This window comes from Excalfactoria chinensis, chromosome 2 (genome assembly GCF_039878825.1).
Source record: "Excalfactoria chinensis isolate bCotChi1 chromosome 2, bCotChi1.hap2, whole genome shotgun sequence".
NCBI lineage: Eukaryota > Metazoa > Chordata > Aves > Galliformes > Phasianidae > Excalfactoria > Excalfactoria chinensis.
In genome coordinates, this window is record NC_092826.1 from 58,653,251 (window position 1) to 58,673,043 (window position 19,793).

The 19,793-nt window shown below is 39.5% G+C and overlaps 1 protein-coding gene across 1 annotated transcript in view; it reads left to right on the top strand.

Annotated features, from left to right (window-relative positions):
* Positions 1 to 598: 598 nt before the first annotated feature.
* Positions 599 to 19,793, top strand: part of ANKS6 (ankyrin repeat and sterile alpha motif domain containing 6) — a 34,504-nt gene continuing 15,309 nt past the window's right edge. Inside the window, exons 1-8 of the mRNA XM_072328874.1 lie at positions 599 to 1,000; positions 4,108 to 4,607; positions 8,334 to 8,378; positions 8,841 to 9,045; positions 10,838 to 10,944; positions 12,626 to 12,774; positions 17,892 to 18,096; positions 18,758 to 18,807. Of these exons, the coding sequence (XP_072184975.1) occupies positions 654 to 1,000; positions 4,108 to 4,607; positions 8,334 to 8,378; positions 8,841 to 9,045; positions 10,838 to 10,944; positions 12,626 to 12,774; positions 17,892 to 18,096; positions 18,758 to 18,807 (1,608 nt within the window). The 5' untranslated portion in view covers positions 599 to 653. The remainder of the gene's footprint in view (positions 1,001 to 4,107; positions 4,608 to 8,333; positions 8,379 to 8,840; positions 9,046 to 10,837; positions 10,945 to 12,625; positions 12,775 to 17,891; positions 18,097 to 18,757; positions 18,808 to 19,793) is intronic.

Consider the following 19,793-nt stretch of genomic DNA (forward strand, 5'->3'; position numbering starts at 1 on the left):
CAGGTTAACTTGGAGGCTTAGAGAGAGGAAAGAGACTTGAAAATGCCAAAATAGATCAGCTTTACACTCAAAGACTTTAAATTGAGAACCAGCTGATGGGCAAAGAGGAGTTTGTTGGGTGATAACCAAATCCCTTATTGAAGGAAGGGGAGAGACTTGAAGAGAGGGAAAAGCTAAGCAGGAAGGTGCGGCTATAACGTAGCTACAGTTGGGCTGGCAGAGAGCAGCTGGGCTGTGGAAGCTATGCTACAGAGCAGGAGAAAGGGACTGCTTTTTCAGGCAAAAGACAGTTCTGTAACAAGGACTTGCTGTGGTGGAAGGAAAACTGGTACCGTGGAGTTCATTCTTTGTGTGGAAGTAACCGCAGCACGAACGTGGCGTGGAAAACAGCTGCTAGGACACAGACCCCCGGGGAAGGGGCAGGAGCCGCGGACCCCCAAGCACCGGCTAGATTAGAGGGCAACGCCGGCCCTTACGGCCCTCAGGATAGCAGCTGAGGCGGCTTCCCTTCCTCACGTAGCGAGCGCTGTCGAGCCGCCCTCGGCTTGCCTCCTCCCGCCGCCGGAGTCCCCTCCTCCCGCTGCCTTCCCAGCCGCCGCCGGGGGCGGGCGGGCACGGGCGGCCGAGCTGGTCGGGCCCTGCCGGCGCTGCCCATGGGGGAATGCGGGGTGCCCGCCCAGGTCCAGCTCTTCCTCCGTGCCTGCGAGCAGGGCGACTGCGAGACCGCCCGGCGTCTGCTGGGGCTGGCCGGCGGCACCGCCGGGTCGGCGGCCGCCTCCGCCTGCGGCACCGAGGAGGCGGCGGAGCCCCGCGGAGAAGCGGCCGCCGCCGCCCCTTCCCCCGCCGTCGCCGTGGACTGCACCGACGAGGCGGGCAACACGGGGCTACAGTTCGCCGCGGCGGGTGGCCACGAGCAGCTGGTGCGGTTCCTGCTGCGGAAGGGAGCCTCGGTGCAGAGCACGAACCACTACGGCTGGAGCCCGCTGATGCAAGCGGCCAGGTAGGGGCGCCCGCTTCCCCGCCGTGTCGCAGGCCCGGGGCGGGCGGATACCGGCCTAGGCGGCGGCCGCCTACAACCCCCGAGCCCCAGGGCGGAGCAAGCGAGGGAGCACCCCGTAGGGGCTGGGCCGCGGGGAGCTGTGATTGCTCTGAGGGGCCTGTCACCTGTCGACTCCCCGGATGACGATCCTGGGCCAGGAGTGTGAGCTGGGATGAGTGTTCTGGTCGAGTGCTGAGTTTCCTTTTTCTTCCTTTTCCTACGGCCGCGTAGGTATGGAAGGGGCACGAAGGGGTGCGGTGGTTGACTCTAGGCACGTTGTGTTGCTGCTTGAGCAAACGTAGTGCAGAACCAAGGCACCCTGAAGCCTTCACCTGAACGTGAAAGCTCTGCCTGCCCCTCGGCTGTTCAACCATACTTTATTTTCTATTGTTTTCACATCTACCTGTTGAAAAACTCTGACGTAACACAGATTGAAGAAAATAGAAATAATTGATTTCTCTTGCTTTTCCTTCCTTTACTAAATGGAGAAGGATGTGCTTATCGCTGGGGGATACGTAAAATGATTCCTGCAGACGTTAATGACAGCACTGGATCTCTGTGCATCATACCACCCTATCATTCACTGCAGAGCTGCAGTAGGCTCTGGTATTGCTGCTGCTTGTGTTTATTTTCACATAGAAGAATACTCTGTGGAATTACGTATTTTGCAAGATTTGAGGGCAGTATGAATTGAACGTTTGATTGAGAGTTTTTTTTTTTTCATTTTTTACTTTCATAACATTAAAATACTTGGAAGAAAAGGATCTGTTTGAAAGTCAACATTCTCCTTTCAGTTAAAGCCCACAGAAAGTTCCCAAAGAATGAGTCACACAGCTGGCTTTCCAGTAAGAACAAGGAAGACAAGGTTCAACAGTTCTGTTATTTCATGAAGGTTAAAAAAAAAGTACCAAAAACATTCATAGATTTTTCTTTAATGAAAACCTTACACTCCTTCTCTAGAGACAATAAACCAAATCACCATAGCCTGCTCTTTGTTTGACTTGTTACTGTTCAAGAAGTACTATAGATACAGAGATCTGCAGAGAAAGCTTGAAATGGCAGAATGTTGTTTGTTTTTAAATGGATAACTAAAAAGGAAATGCAGTAACCATACAGACATACTTTTCAAACTATGCATGTATTGAATTCTCTGGCTGCATTTAGTCCTGCTGAAATTGGTGACATAGCATATACGTATAAAAGTAACCACATCTCCAGTGACTGCACAAGCTGCTGTAGTGATGTAGTGAAAGCAGGAAGGTTGCACCCCAAGCACTAGACAGCCCTTGGAGGCTTCCTTTTGCAACTGTGTGTTCTTTGCAAGGACACCAGGAAGTTTAGGTCCCACATCTACTCTTAGTGGTCTGTAGCATTCCTTGGGATTTCCTCAAATAACAGATTGTTTTTCTTTAGCATGTGTGTAAGGTTGAATAATATGAAGATGGTAGCAAAAGAGTATACAAAAGGTTATTTGAAAAGGGAAACTCACCGATATTGATGCCTTAGCTGGAAAAGCTGGGACAATCTCCACCAGAGAACAGTCTCCAAGAGATGCTGCCTCAGTGGGGGTCAACCCTTAAATGAGGTCTAGAGGAGATGGAGTTGAACTCCACCCCTTCCGGGAGCACAGCTACATTACTCCCACCTGTGCTCCCACTGCTGACCCAACACTTGCCTCAGCTGGTTAATCAGAGGTTTAGGCTGTGATTACCAATTTCCCATACAATGTGAAAGGAGCTTTCAGGATCAAAACTTGATTGTTTTAAACTCTGCACACACATATAGTAATGCATGGTAGCTGCAATGAGCTGCTTAGAAGTGTATGTCCTGTAAATGTTTTATGTTTAGTAAAATGAGAGATTACTTCTTCAGCTGAGGAGGAATCTAGGCTTCCCATTTCCTCATTGTGAGCTAGCTGATTAAAGGGGTGGCCTGTATTTTGCTCGCTGACAAGTTACTACAGCTTCTGACGGCCAGGATGCATTGAAGCTGTTCTTTCAGTGGAACCAGTGTCAGAATCCAAGTTCCAAATGTTTCACACAAGGAGAGTTTTTCTGTTCCCCCAGTGCTAAGTTCATCTTCTCTTATTATATCTGTGGCTACCTACTATATTGTTTTCTAAGCTTTATAAGCACATCACACTTGCTTGTGTTCACTGAGCCTTCGTTCAGTGTGGGAGTTGGTTCATTTTTCCCGACTGCAAACCAGGGGATGACACTATTACAAAAGATGAGCAAACCATTTCATATAATGGTCTGGCTTTTTCTTTCTTTATTTATTTTTTCTTAGCGAGAACTATTTGCAGTTTTTACCTTACTCATTTAATAGTAAAGAGGGTACTTATTTAAGACCTCTACAAGCAAACTGACTTTGATCACCAACTCTAATACAGGCCTTGGGATACAAGGCTGAAAGTGAATTCAAGACTTGTAATTTATGGAAGCTATTCTGTTGGTGTCCTGAAGCTAGAACATTTGTTGCTGTGGCCACAGCATGCTCTTACATTGATGTCCAGTTTGTAGGCATGGTCAGTGGTGCATGTGAAGCATTTTAGGAAGGTGCAGTCCTCAGGTGTTGGTTGCTCCCCGCCAGTAAGTTGATCACGGCCCCACTCAGTAATGTAAGCATAGAATAATAGAATCATGGAATCCACAGAGTTAGAACTGAGACCTTTAAAAGTCATCTACTCCAACTCCTCTGCAATGAACGGGGATATCCACAGCTAGATCAGGTTGCTCAAGGCCTGGTCCAGCCTGGCCTTGAAGGTATCCAGGGATGGGGCATCCACCACCTTTCTGGGCAGCCTGTTCCTGTGCTTGACCACCCTCACTGTAGAAGACTTCTTCCTTATATCCAACCTAAATCTACCATCTCTGAATTTGAATTTACCCTCTTCGAGTTGTGTGCGATCCTCCTACAGTAGCCCAGTCCTTTCCATTAGCTAGTAGGCCAATTTGGTAATGAAATGTAAATGTTCAGTGTATGTCAGTTTTCAGAGTATGTCAAAAGTCTCTACCAACCAGGGTGTTCATTCTCACCTTATTTCATACATCTTTCTTTCTCTCAAGGTTTGGACACCTAAGCGTGGCTCACATCTTGCTGGAAAATGGTGCTGATCTCAACGCGCAGAACAAATTAGGAGCCAGTGTCCTCACGATGGCCTGTAGAGGCGGCCATGTCAGCATGGTAAAATTGTTGCTGGAATCTGGAGCTTATGTAGACAATTATGACCATTTTAGCACAAATGTCCTTAACAGCAGCAGAGACGATCTTCCTGACATCACTCCGCTAATGGCAGCTGCACAGCATGGACACGAGGCAGTGGTACATCTGTTACTAGACTGGGGAGCTGATTGCAATTACACTGTGAAGACTATGGGCTGGAGTCCTTTAATGCTGGCAGCTGTTAGCGGTAAAGTAAGCTTAGCACAGCAGCTCATGGAGAAAGGTGCCAATCCTGATCACCTCAATGTACTGCATAAAACACCTTTTGAAATCTCTGTGGGCTTCAAGCACAAAGACATGAAGGACTACCTGGAATCTCTCACAACAGTTAGAATTCATACAGGTATGGAACATTGTTTTTTTTTTAAATATTTTTCTTTTGCTTTCTTGAAGTTTTGATCCTGTATTTGGAAATTGAAGGGGTTAATTTGTATGTACACTTGTGTTCTTTAAAATTTGTAACTGGACTTCTGAAGATGTTGGAGTGGGTACCTTGGGTGAGGCAGGAATGCTTGTCTTCAGCAGATTTCTTCCACATTAGCGTGACAAAATTTCTGTCCCGTGATAAAAAAATATTGATAATATTTTCAATTTCTATAATCTTTTCAACATTTTATTTTTTTTTAACATTTAAAACACGTGATACAGATTCCCATTTAGGAAGAAAATTTATAAGCATCTACTTAATAGAGGCCTAAAGAAGGAGCATCATAAACAGAGTAAGATACCAAAGAAAGGATATCACAAATTGAGATAAAACTTAAAAAATATGTAATCTAGAATACCTGCATTGCAGTGAGAGTGTGTTCCATTTGTCTAGTTTCCTGAAGTGACTAAGAGAAGTGATTAATGAAGTGTCCACATTAAGGACAAGAACTCCAGCACTGAAGGGACTTTTTGACTAATAGCCAACTGATAGGTAAAAAGACAAACAAACTTTAAGGTTTAAAGATAGAAGAACTTAAATGGCAAATAAGGCATTGTGTTTGGTGGTGAAGTTTAGGCCTCGAGTGATGCAGAAGAGGTGTAGAAACTGTAACCATTTCAATAAAGATTATATGCCTTCCTAAAAGTTATCATCAGGTTCCTTTCACTGTGTGTCACACACAAGTCATTATGTTCCCTATTTTTCTGATCCTGAGAGAGGGGAATAGTTTCAGGACTTTGTAACATTTATAAGCAAAATTCTCCTCTCAAACATGAATATACCTGCATGTATGCACACATGCTATGCTGATGCACATATAAATTAGATGAAAAGAACTTTATTTCAATGCAGATCTCGAGTAAAATGGCATTCAGAAATGTTGCTTTTATGGTGGTTTTAATTCTGTGTTGTAATGCATATATTATGCATTGAATGAGATAAAGTAATTGATAAGGAAGCAGTCCGTGACTGTGATGTTAATGAATATGTGATGGTAGCTTTAGCCAAGAGAACTGAAAGATATAAAAAATCCTTGTACAAGATGATCTGAAGACTAAGGAAGATGGGAGCAAACTTTTGACTGCAGCATTTTTTATCCAAACTTCAACGTTATGTCCAGTACCACACAATGAACCAGAAGGACAGAAAGGTATATTGCGTGTTGTTAGTAGTTATTTTCATTTTAAATTACTAAGTAAACTTGTATTCTGTTGGCAGGATATTCTTCTGTTATTCTGTATTATTCTGTTACTATTCTTCCAATTTCCTAGGTTTTTCTTCTTTTTTATTAAAGGTAAAGGCTGAGCCTATTTGTTGTTAATCTAAAATGTTACAACTAGTAATCTTACAGTAGCTTTGCTAAGATATTGTAGATTTGCTCCAGAAGTTTGTTTATGCTGGCAACAATGCATTAAATCATTCATAAAATCAGTTTGGTCTGAATATCGTATTGCACATTGGAATATCAACAAAGATTGAGACCTTATTCTGCATGTGGCTCTTTGGGATCACTTTTCAAGATATTTGTGCTTTATGGTGCTGCCTGATGCTGGGAGATGCTTAACAAGAGGATTTATAAAAGCTGCAAAGCAAGATAGGCTTCTGGTTTTCTAGCATTAGAGTTTTTGCAATGAAATCTAAGGATAGGACTGACACTAAAAAGAACCTTTCCCAGGTGCTTCCACCCATTCAGCCATGGTGGCAGAAAGCCTTCAGGGTGCGATAGTCCACTCCAAGCTCTCTGCAGCTTGTGATACTTGGAGAGGTTTATTTAAAACTTAGCTAATTATTTCTCTGTTACAGTGCAGGGTAGAAAACCCACAATCCCAGTCACCTACGTAAAGCTTGTTAATTTTTACTTAAAGTGATTCCTGCAGGTCAAGCTTCCCTTGTACTTTAAGAAGGAAGGATAGAAATCTGACATTTCCTTCTGCTTCTGAGGAGGTTGGAACTCAGTCAGATGCTGACTTGTAGTTTAAGTTTGGAGCAAGGACTTCCACACAGGCAGGCTACCACGCAGAGCTGGCTGACTGTTTGCTCTTGACCCACCTCTGAGAAAGAGACCTTGATTGGTTACTTTACACAGAGTCAGGTGTATGAGGGATTTGATAGTACAATATCCTCTGTGTTGCCTGTGATCTTACACGTAAGTTCTGTGTATGCATAGTTAGCCTGATGAGTCTTGAAGGTCTTCTGTAATCATCCAACTTAAAGGATGGAAAAAGTCTGCTTAAGCTAGAAAAATGGACTTGCATTATAGCAGGTGAGTGTGCCTGCTACCTCTACTGAGGGGGAGTTTCCATCAGGAGAAGGGTAGTAACTAATTGCTATGGAGAGAAGATTAAAAATATTAAACGTCTAAATAAATTTGCACACTGATGTTTGACTGGCTTTAGTCTACTCCAGCACTACAGTCAGACAGGGCCCAAATGAAAACACTTCTCTTCTCTGGGATGTTTTCAGTAACAAAATCAGTACTGCCCCTGAAAGCCTGGGCGTTGCCTGTGTACAGTCTCTGTCCTTGCTTCAGCTTACACAGGCGGTAGTCCTTCCTTCTGGCACCTCCTTGTGGTCCCCTGCTCCCTTAGGCTGTGTCTCTTCCAGACATCGTGCACGCCAAGTACAAAGCCTGGTCCTTTCCTCAACTAATCTTTTGAAACGTTTTCTAACAGTGAGCTCATATATGATTCCTCTGTTAGCAGTTTCTTAATCAGAAGAAAACATAGAACCTGCAGAGTTTCTTCTGTTATTTCAGACTTTCCAGTAATTGCCTTTGTTCAGCATTTTCAAATTACTTTTGTAGTCAAGCAGTAAACATTAACTTTTTCTGTTTTATCATGAACATGTAAGAATCAGTCTTGGGAGGACTCTCAACATCTCATTTTCTTTAAAGTCTTCTTGGCCCACTGGCTCAATATCAGAAAGATATTGATTTTTCTGGTTCGAGCAAAAGGTGTAAAATTTGTCACTATATTCCCCTCATCTGATGCAGAGGCAACAGTTTCAAACCACTGTGAAGGCACACAGAAGGAAACATTCTTCACTCAAAGTATTAAAACTGTAATAATTACAGTTGATTTTAAGGTCATGATGATCTAGGAGTGACAAATTTCTGTTAATGTGCAAATAGCATTTGATAATCACTATTATTTTTGTGACCTTCACGAGTTAACCTGTCAGTACTTGAGACAAAGTAAAATAAAATAAAAGGGTCATCTTACAGAACTCCTTTTGAATCACTTTCCAAAACAATACAGTAGTATTTGAGTATTTACTGTCATACAGTCACCTGTATACTGTGGTTTCTTAATTGATACTTAAGTCTTCCAGGAAGGAAATACAGAAATTTCCTAATTTCCTGATGCAGAATGGAAGTTGAAAGGCAAAAAAGACAGTACCAGTGCTATGGTAATACAATGTGTAGCCTTATCCCTACACAGAGAACTGTACAGGTAAGCCATTCTTACCAAAGGGAATAAAAGTTATCTATGCATTCTTTGTTCTTATAAAACGTACATGCAGGTATTCATTTAATAGTATAATTGTGCAGAATTCATCTTCTAAAAAGTTTTTGCTGTAATTTTTTTGCAATAATTTTTTGCATTTTAAATTATTGTTAATAGAAATATTTGTGCTTTTCAGATACAGAGAAGAGGCAACCTGATATCTTTCATGCATTGAAACTGGGTAAGCTGGCAGGATTTTTCTAATGTCTGATTCTTGCAACCACTCAGCATGCTTGTTTGCTAACATGGGAAACTGAAATGTGTTCTGTTTTCATGACTGCTTTCTTCCTTTTCATTTTACAAAATGCATTTATTTCTGTGGTTTGTATTTATTTTTCTTCACATTCAAATGTGAGAAATTTGATTTCTCTGTATGGAAATGGAACAGGGATCTTAGTCCTGCTGAACAACTGTGTCTCAATATCACTGCTGTTTGTTGTATGTCATTTTAGGACAATTTTATGGAAAAGTTACCTACCTCTGTCTTCACATTAGATGTACTGTGGTTTATACAGCCTTTATGGCTTAGTTATTGTTTCCAGTTAATGTAGACCAATGTCAGTAAATCTAAATACATATTAATTCACTGACTGATAAGTTATTTATTGCTGATGTGTAAATTATTTTTTATCTCTATTTTCAGGCAACTTTCAGCTGGTTAAAGAGATAGTTGATGAAGACTCAAGTCAAGTCAATATTACCAATGTTGATGGTGCATCTCCATTAATGATTGTAGCTGTAACTGGACAGCTGCCCCTTGTCCAGCTCCTTGTTGAGAAAAATGCTGATGTTGATAAACAGGATAATGTTCATGGTTGGACAGCACTAATGCAGGCCACATACCATGGGTAAGTTAAGTGCTGTCAGGGTCTAACAGCAATTTCCATCTTCTTAAATCCAGATAGAAAAAAAATAATAATTTGGTATTGATTCTAGAAGCAGAGAGCTCTTTCTAGAGTTCTAGAGGCTTGTAGCTTCAGCTTTCTAAGACCCTTAGGGTGCCCTAAGCTTTTCAGAGCACACCTGAATGTGTTTGGATTTAAGAAGTTGGTGGCATGTTCGAAATCTTCCTCTGTAAGTACTGGGAACATAATGCTACAGGCAAGCACTGGGACTTTTGATGGTAATTTCAACTTCCAGTTGTTAAGATGGTATCACCTGCACACTGGATTGTAAGCCTACCCCAAGTTATGAAACTCAAGGCAGTCACCTTTGTCTGTGCCCTGTTTTCTGGTCCTAAATCCATTCTTACAATTCCCCTCTTCAGAAGTTTTCATTAACTTTTCCAAAATGTGTTTACTGGAAAACTTACTTGTTTTCTCTAAAGCTGTTTTATAAAGAGTCAAAATCCAGAAGTTAGGATGGGTACTTCACATGTAATCTTGGTCCTGCAGTTAACAATATTTAAACGCAGGAGGTTCCTGTATTCAGGTACTCCTCTTTTCTGTGAAAACAAGGACTGGAAATTCTTATACTCAAATGAATGTCTGCTACCTCTTGTTAGGAGCAGCAGTTGGTGGGGTTATCTTTGCAAGCAAGGTCTACATGAGCCAAGAACTCTGAAGGATTGAGTCACTCTGTGTTCTCTGAAGGTGCAGGATGGGAAAGCAGAAGAACACGTTTTTAAGGAGAAAATGGAAGAATGCTGAGGAGCTACATTGTGGATATGCAGAGTTTTTGTTAGAAGACAGGAAGAATATTTGTTCTTCATTTTAGGTTGATTTTATTTGGTGTGTCTTCAGATAGAAGTAGTGCTATGAAGTAGAGATGCTAAGATCTGTTTGTCAGCTTCTGTGGTAGAGTTGGTGGCCATCTATTGCTGCTTAAGAACATTGTTCTTTTCAGTTGGTTGTGTGTGACAGTTTGTTTTTATACAAGGTCAGTCTCAAGGAATTTTGCATTGAATATGTTTTTCATAGCTTTGCAGTCTGCTGACTTGTTTTGTAGGCTGTAGTACAGTATTGGTTTTAATTTGCAAGGCAAGTCCTGCTTACTTTTTCAGGAATATGAGAAAGGAGAGGGTTTGATGGGGGTTGAATTCTGAGTCCTGTTATATAACTTGCTTTTATGAGCTTTTGCTAGAAGGTGTTTGTATCATCACATTGCTGATCTTTGTGTGCATTCTAGACACATGAAGGAAATATCTAAGTGAAGACTGTCTGGAGTTCAAGATTATTTTTAGTCACTTTGGCTTTTATCATATGCAATTTCTTACCTGTTATGAATATGAAGTTGTTTTTAATTATTAATGATGTTGTATAGTGACTTCTGGACTGACCTTTGTTTTTCCACCTGCATTTTGCCTGAAATTTCACTGGGAAATTGGCAGCAAGTTTCAGGATTATTTCCATAGGGCAGCTTAAGAAACTGACTATTTAAATTAGTTTTTTTTTTAAAGCAGACTTTCTGCATGCCAATTAGTGTGGTTTGTAGTGAGTAAAAAGTATGTAACAAAGGAATCATGGGAGCTCTTGACTAAGTTGTGGACAAATTTTATGCTTGTTTAGCTATTGCAAAGGTAAAACTGATCAGTAATTGAGGAGAAATGGTATAAAAGAATGGAAATGAAGGTCTTCTCTCTTCATCTCTTTCTCTCATATAAGCAACGTGTTTTTATTTTTTTTTTTCTCTCCCTTGAAGAAACAAAGAAGTTGTAAAGTATTTGTTAAACCAAGGAGCCGATGTCAATCTTCGTGCAAAAAATGGATACACTGCTTTTGACTTGATAATGCTGCTGAATGACCCAGGTATGCTATTTCAGAGACCACAGAGGAAGCCTGTATAATTGCAACAGAAACAGATAAACTCTTAAAATCCAGAAGTTACACTGAGATTTCTACAGATGATTGGCTGAGGTCCATGCTACACTGGACCAAGTAAGGATACTGTCTGAAAAATATGTTTCCTGAATTAATTGTTCAGATGGATAAATAACCATGTGGGCTAAGTGAGTTTGTTCCTCTTGTTTTTGTTTTTGAAGGTGCTCCAAAATGTGCTGTTTTTGTCATCAGATCCTGTTCAGTGTTATTTAATTGTTGTGGCTTGTGTGTTCCGTAGTGTTTTTAGCACTAAACTAACTGGTTGCTTTTAGCACTGGAACTGGTGCTAAAAGTTTCCACTGAGTAAGCAGCAGTACAGGGACAGGAGAAAGAGAGTGCAATCAGAACAAGACTAAGGAACTGGCTGAAGTTCCCACTCGATCTCTAATAAACAAGAAAAGTCACGTGTTAGTCTTCAAGTTGTTAGCCACAGGAACACTTTAGAAAAAGGCAACATGCTTTGGAAAGACCTCAATTAGATTTTATTGTAGTTTGTTTAGCCCAGCTAATTTGGGACTTTATTGTTGACCTTACCTGGTACCTGGATTTCTTTCTCCAAAATAGAAAATCCATACTGCTAAGGAAATTAGTTTGTTTAAAGTTGATAACTAATAGTACGAAATTTTAGAAAACGAATACAGTGGATATATTTTTTGTATGATTAACTTCTTGTAGGACTAAACAGGGGAGGTTCAGGCTGGACATCAGGAAATACTACTTCTCTGAAAGAGTGGTCAGGCAGTGGAATGGGCTGCCCAGGGAGGTGGTGGAGTCACCGACCCTGGAGGTGATCAAGGAATGTTTGGACGTTGTGTTGAGGGATGTGGTCTAGTGAGAACTATTGTTGGTGGGGGGATGGTTGGACTGGATGATCTTGTAGGTCTTTTCCAACCTTCGTGATTCTGTGATTCTATGATCGTGTTACCTGTTCAGAAAGAGAAATATATAGGTCAGTTCTATCTGCCCTTCCAAAAGGCTTTCCTTATTTCTGTGTAAAATACAATTTTACAGAATATTTTTTTGCTTTCCTGTCCTCGTCTCATGTTTGTTCTTTTTTTTCTGCCTCCTCTTTTCCTTTTTTCTTACTTTTTTCCTCTCTTTTTTTTTTTTTTTTTTTTTTTTTTTTTTTTCTTTCTTACCATGTCTTTTCAGTCCCTTCATTGCCCAGGCTGAACATCTCCTTTCTCTCTGGGATTTAATTTCAAGCTTCTTTTCTGCAACCTGCACTTGAAGAAAGAATATTCATTTTTCTCTGCTCTCTTCTGTGTCAGGTGAGAAAAGGGAGCACCACAGTGCTGTTCTTAACCTATGCAGAGTATTAGAGCAGGCAATTCACTTGGTCACAACCACTTATTCCAACTGAACCATGTTCTTATTTATACTGCTAAATATCTTTAGGAAGGTGGTGGTAAGACTACATCCCAGTGTGTGGGGAGAAGGGGTGGGAAACAGGACAAGAAACAAAGATGTCAGTACTCATCATCTGCATTGAGAGTTTTATATTTGTTATTAAACTTCGGTGGGAATTACAGGAAAATCATCAGCATTATCAGTCTTGATTTGGCAAAGCAAAATAGAATAAAGAAGTATCTTAATTTATTTCTTTTAGACACAGAACTTGTACGGTTACTCGCATCAGCATGCATGCAAGTAGACAAAGACAAGAATAAACTGAACAACAGATCATCTTTACCTTCTTCCAGAAGTAGGCAATCCTTAAATGTCCCAATGCTGCCAGATGACAAAGGAGGTCTAAAGGTAAATGTGTTTATTCATCCTTCATCTGTGAGGCAGAGAAGATCATTTCAGAGTAGTTTATATCTAATGTGTAACTAGTTGCAGGGATCTTTCTGAATTTCTGATTGACAGTGTTTCTCAGTTTTATGAGATGTGGTATGTGTCCAGCTTTATTTCTCCTCAGGTAACAAGGGAAAGAGAAGACTTTTAAATAAGAAGCATCAAAGCACATTTCAATGCCTAGAAGTAGAGGTGATAATTAAATAGTGGAAGGTACTATGTTCATTAGTTTGGAATTGAATTTCTGTTACTATCCTAGTTTCAAATCATGCAAAATTAATCTAATTTTCATAGACTTTTCTTGTACTCACAACTGATCTTCTTTTCTTTGTAATGGGAGTGGATGTGTTACTGGATTTTTTTTTCTATCTCCTAACACATTGAGAAGCTGCTTATTTCTGTATTTGCTCTGGTAGAAATAGCAACAGTAGTTCTTCATATTTTGCTTTTATAGTTGACACTAGAAGAAAGAAGGATGATGTAGAAAGGAATCAGAAATTCAGATCATGTGCTTGAAAATTCTGTGATTATGTGCAGGACAGCCCAAGAGACTGAGAGGCTGTCTCTGTCATCTAAATGTAAGAATAATAAAAAGGAGGGGTTTAGATTTATCATGAAGCAGCAAGCTTCTAGGAGGGAGGGTAGACTTTATTTAAATCATGAATGGGAAGTTGGCACTGAAAATTTTGAAGGTCACAGCGAACCTTTAATATGAAAGGTGTCAGAACATGCAAGAGTGGAGGGCTTACATGTCTTTTGTGTAGACTAACTGGAATGCTGTATCCTTAACTAAAAATTAGCAGTTAACCAGTAGGAAACAGCAGTAGGTGCCATTTGAACTTATGTGGTATTTCCTCAGAAAGGAAGGAAAAAAACATATTAGTTTATTCTTTTCGTCTTGCTGTATTTATTTGCTTAGTTGAACTTTTTTTGGTGATTACATACCTTAGAGTTTCTTTGTATCTGTGATCTCACAGTTTTTACATAAAAGTTACCAGAATCTTAGAAACACGTGCTAGTTTCCAGACTATTTCTGACATGAATTTTAAAGATCATTTACAGTTCTACTTTAGAGTCTGTTTTACAGTTTTTGAAGTAACAAGTTGTTACTTTCATATGATTATACTTTGGTGTCAGTTTCAATGGAGCTTTTAGGAATGCAGTTATATAGCTTTGCCTAGTCTTTGTCACTGTGTAAAGCACATGAATGGCAGGTCAGATTGCAACTCCTGCAGAGATATGGGGCGAGGGCTTGAATTGGAGTTGTGTAGAATTTCAAGGTGAAAGTAGGAAAAAATGTAATTTTGAAGGATTTGTCACTGATAAAGATTTAAATATGAATATTCACATTTAATACTTTGATGTATTGGTGTTTATTTCACCCAGAGAGAAGGCAGTCACTACAGTGTACTTCACTGACACACTCTGTCCTGTCCTCTGGTCTTGCATGATTTCTCCCCTTCTTCAGAAGCCCATTGCATGGGAAATTGGTAATCACAGCCTGAACTTCTAATTAATCAGCTGAGGCAAGTGTCAGGTCAGCTGTGGGAGCACAGGTGAGAGTAATTTCGCTGTGCTCCCGGAAGGGGTGGAGCTTGACTCCACCTCCTCTAGACCTCATTTAAGGGTTGACCACCACTAAGGTAGCATCTCTTGGATATTGCTCCCTGGTGGAGATTGCCTTAGCATTTCCCAGTGAAGGCATCCATATCAGTGAGTCTTTCCTTATAAATAGCCTTTTGAATATCTGTTACCATCTTTGTATCATTCCTCCTTACACCTGTGCTTGGACCATATTCCACAACCTGTAGAATGTTTTCATATTTGGTCTCAAAGCAACAAAACTTTATATTGTATACAAGTCTTAATCAAGCACTTTTTCAGCAGAAATTGTGTTCTATATTGTTTTCCTGTGTGTGTGTTTAAACAAATAGATAGTTAGAAATCTGTAAGCTCATATAACTCCCTCTTGCTTATAATACTTTATTAACTATTCTGTCTGATTGTATTTTCCACATTTTATTCTTCTTATAATGTTCAGAGAGTAAAAATGACATTCTTAGAGTTGTTAGAGTGGTCATCAAACTCATCTTGCTTTGGACCAGTGTGCAAGGAGAATGCCTAAGTGAGGATCTGTCTTTTGCAACAGTTATTCTTCCATGTGGACAACTTCTCTGTATGGAGCCAGGACTGTAAAACAAATTACCCAGAAGGTTTCAGTTAGGTATTTATGGTGACTCAACCAAAACATAAATTTTCTATCTAGGTCAGTGCAAATGGCAAAGCATGGGATCTTCTGAATGACAGGAAATGGAAGAATGAGAGGGAACTTCAGGGGCCCATTTGCTTTTATGTAAGGAGACCAAATGATTATGACAGGAGCTTCCTTGACAAAGTTTCTGGTCTCCTTTCTCTCACTGTGATGAATAAGATTTCATTACTTCTCCTCTGCACCTAGTTCTACTGCTCGTCTGTTCCTAGAGTCATATTTCTTTTCCCCTCATCTAGTCGAAATCTCTCTTGCTGCTGTCCAGCTTCATCTTTATAAGAACTACATACGTATTTAGATTTCAAATTCTTTTCATCCTCTCATTTTCTATTTTCTTATTCAAATTTCCTTGTTTGCAGACTATGTTTCCTAAACTTCATATTATTTCTAGTATGTCTTTGTCTATCTTAAGGTGAGGTATCCAAAACTAGTCATGGAATTCTACCTAGGGTCCTGGTTGAGTACCTCATGGATTGGTTGGAAATGTAACTTTTATCAAGCAATGGGATTCTGTAGATTGATAATTACAGGACCTATACTTAGTGGGATGATGCGACTCTGATTTCCATTTTTCTTCAGTACAACTGCTTTGCTAGTTATTCCTTTTTATGTATTTAAATACTTGATTTTTTTTTCTCCTTACTTATTACCTTGAATCCTACTGAATTTACTGTCAATTTATCAGTATCATTTAGATCATCTTTCCAGATGTCTCACACAAACTATACAAAATAAATTCTGTTTCATTATTGCTTTTATTAATGAATATTTCCAAACTCATGTTTCATTCTACTAAATATTTCCTCCCAGTCTGAGAGTAAATTGTTGCCAGGTTGTTTCTTAGTATGTCTTTTCCCTGTATTATTCTTATTGGAAGCATATTTCCCTTGTTTGTTTAGAGAGTGGTACGTTGGATAGTGATGAGCTTTATTAAAGTCCAGCTGTGTCAAATCTTCTACTCCCTTCAATCCACTTGAACCAGTTATTCTGACAAAGAGAAAGATAGATTTGGTGTAATCTATTTCTGACAAACCCATGCTAACTTTCTAATATTGGTATAAATATTTTAGATATTTCTGAAGTGGCAACACTGTTTTCTATTCTTTGATGCCTCTGCATTCTCCCATTGCTACTAGATTTTGGCCTTTTGACAGACGCTATTTTCATCCATCAATACATTTTTGTTACTTGGCTTTTTGCAATCTAGTTTAAAACCCTTTATTCCAGTTTCTGTATGTCTGTGAGGCAAAAGGTTTATGGACAAGCCACAACCTTCTGCAGCAGCACACTGAGGACTCCAGAGCTCTGATGAATGTACTCTAAACCCATAAGACAAATGAACCTCTCTGCTAGAATCCCTTTCTTGACAGAGAGCAGTGTAGGTGTTCTGTAATGTAATGGCTGTACTTAATTCATTTCAGGTGACTTTGTGGTGAGAGCATATGTTAAGAAATCAGAAGCACTGTAAAAAGTAGCAAATATGAGAGAAACTTCCATGTGATCTTTTTGCTCAGTGAAGCTAGTCTGATCCCATTACAAGCAAACCACATTATACAAGCAGTCCCTTTTGTAAACTCACTGTTCTCCACATTAGAACTGGAAAGATTTTTCCACCCTTTGTATTCCTTTTGGCAGGTGAATAAATGCTGAGGTCTGGTTTTTGTTTCCTTCTCAGAACCATTTGTCTCTTTTGCCTTTTTCCCTCAGGTCTTTGTTGCTGAAAGTAATGTAAATCTTTATTAGTTATGGCTCCAAAGAGATACAAAGGTCTGAGTACTCTGTCTATTACTAGTAGTCTGTGCAGATTTTAAAATCATCTTAATGATTGTTTGCTAGAGGGACTGATTTATGGGCAATAAGTTCTTAGCTTATATTGCTTATTTCTACTCTATGACAGTTGGGAAGAGTTATATCAGTAAGCAGTTGAAAATTATTGAATGCCAGGGAGAGAGAGGGATATATATGGTGAGAGTAATGGCTAAGTATAAAGAGTAATCTACAAAAGTATGTGTCTGGACTGGACATCATATAAAGCAGTCTTGACAAAGTACTATAATCTTTAAATGTCTAAATTTTTTAAGTGTTCCAGAAAGTGAAGAAGAGACTCTACTAAGAACTAATCAGACCATCTTTAAAATCTTCACTTATTTGCCTCCAAACCCCGTGAAGTTTAATACAAACTGTGTGGGTCTTCTTAATATAGACTGTAAATCCTGTGTAGTCTAGAGAAATGTAATAGGGGAACCGTCCTACATACTGGAACCATTCTGCATCATCCATCTGTAAAAATACAGAAATCTGTAATCTGTTCGGTTAAATTCTGTTTCAGAAAAGTTTGGACAGCATCCATATATATGATACCTACATAGGTAGAGGCTACTGGTGAGGTAGTCCTTAGTATTGTTTTCAGTATTGTTTTATTTCCTTGCCTTGCTCTTCTGCAGACTATAGTCTTTCTCCAGTCTGAGAGTGTTAAAGTTACTTGTATGGCAGCACTAGATCTATAATGAATCTTGATTTCGACAGTCATACTGTCAGAACTCTTTTGGTTTGCCACTAATTTTCAAAGTCAGAAGGAAAGGCTTTCATGCAGCTCCAGTAATTTCTATGTATGCCTCTAAAAAGGAAAAAAAAATGCATTCCAGTTCATTGATTATGTTGATATTTGCAGATCACTTTAACATTACTTTTGTAGTTTCTCTGTGGAACTCCCTTATCACTGCAGTAAAGATTACATAATTGTACATTTCTTTTCCTCATGTTTTTATTTTAGTTGGAACTAAATTGTTCATTTTCCTTCTCAATCTAGTCTTGGTGGAGCAGGATGTCCAATCGGTTCCGCAAGCTGAAGCTGACTCAGACATTGCGCCATGGCTTTTCTTCCAATCAGTTTGGACCTTTTCCTGATGAACCTGAATCTTCATTAAATTCCACCATGAAAGCAGTTCCACAGAGTGACACAGACTCTTCTGGAACTACTGATGCTCCTATAGCCTGGGTCACAAATAACACAGGTAATGATAAAGCTGGAGTTGTCTGGTAAGAAAGTGTGCTTTTACGGGATAATCAAGATGATAGTATTTCCAGTTTATTAGTTCTTGTTTAGGTTAGTGTAGCTGAAAGGTCACAAATTCTATCTGTATGGTATAGGAGATACATTTGTACTCCTGACTGTTGGTGGTGCTGAATGTTGTGGGCAGCCTTGTTTTAGCAGGGAAATGCTACAGTAACAATAGTACTGCTTTGTAGCAGGAACCCTTAGGTTTGTCAGGAATGGACAGTTCACTCAGGAATTGTTACTATTCTCAATAAAATGATTTATATTGTGAAAATCAGTGTGTTTAAAAGAAAACAGAGAAAAAAAAAAGTTCAGAAAAGCCCAAATTATAAAGAACACTTAGTGAAATTGTACAGCTCTCTGAAAAGGTCCCACAGTTTGCAATGTGAAGAAAGATTATTGACTTTAATTTAGGTATATGAGGTATCAGTGGAAAATGGGATTCTCTGTGCTTACTGAGGTTACAGCTGCTGAATGTTTCAGAATGGTTGTACTAGCTGATCTTAGAAATCTTTTTGAACCATAATGATTCTACAGTGCTGTGCAAAGAAAAGCTGTCATTTAGACTAAAAAGCAGGGGCATGCAGACAATCAAATTTCATTTATGTATTTTTCAGGTGTAAACACTGCAAAAGGAGGGAAGGATGATGAATTATTGACAACCATGGTATGTTGAGCATGTTCAGAAGATAAGGCAGTTAGTGTTTCCTTGTGTTTTATTGTTTGTTTGTTTTGCTTTTGCAGTGTTTTGTATTTTTTTTACATGCTATCCAAGTAACCATTACAAAGAGAACTATCACTGGTTGGTAGTCACTAGAGCAGAACTGACAATCTGTGATACATGTGTTGCTCTATTGACTAGGAAGTACTGCAAATAGTCCAGTATGACAGCTCTTGATGAATGCTGACTTCTTTCATGAGTTATCCTTACTTTTGTATGATCAGCAATGAATTAGTAAAATAGATTGGCTGAATGGCTGATTACTCACTGACAAGCGGTATGCTGTGAGGAAGACATGAAGCAGAGCAATCTGAAAGCAAGAAATAAAGTAGACCATGAAATAGTTTGGGACATCCCATTCTTTTGTTGTGCTTTACCTTCAAGCTCTCCTTCAGGTTACTCCATGGAGATGTCATTAAATTTGGTTGGCGATCTTTTTTTTTTTCTTCTCTTCTAAGAAGATTGAGTAAATCTTGATAGGATTCACTGACAGAACTCCAGGGAGCCAGTATCATTTGCGCTGCTCTATATTTTTTTTGTTTTTCTTTCCGTTTTTTTTTTTTTTTTTTTTGGAGACGCATGTAGAGCAGGAACAAACAGTTGTTCAGTATTTCCAGGTGTCTTGTCTAGAAGATCAGAGAGGACAGCCTTGCCAAGCATCCCGTTTGTTATTTATTTGGAAGTTGCTTGTTAACATTCCTGTTAAAGCTGATGAAGAAAGGGGGACAGTTTGTGCCATTTTGTGAACTGTATTCTTTGCACTGAGTGAATGAACTTACTCATGCCAATATGTACCTTGGATTCTGTCTGTTATGTACTGCGCATCTCCACAGATGGTACTTTTATGTCTCATTTCCATTTAATTTTCTTTAAAAATGCATTTGTCTCCATCTTTTTATTTAACTTTGAAACAGCATCATTAGCTCCCAGTA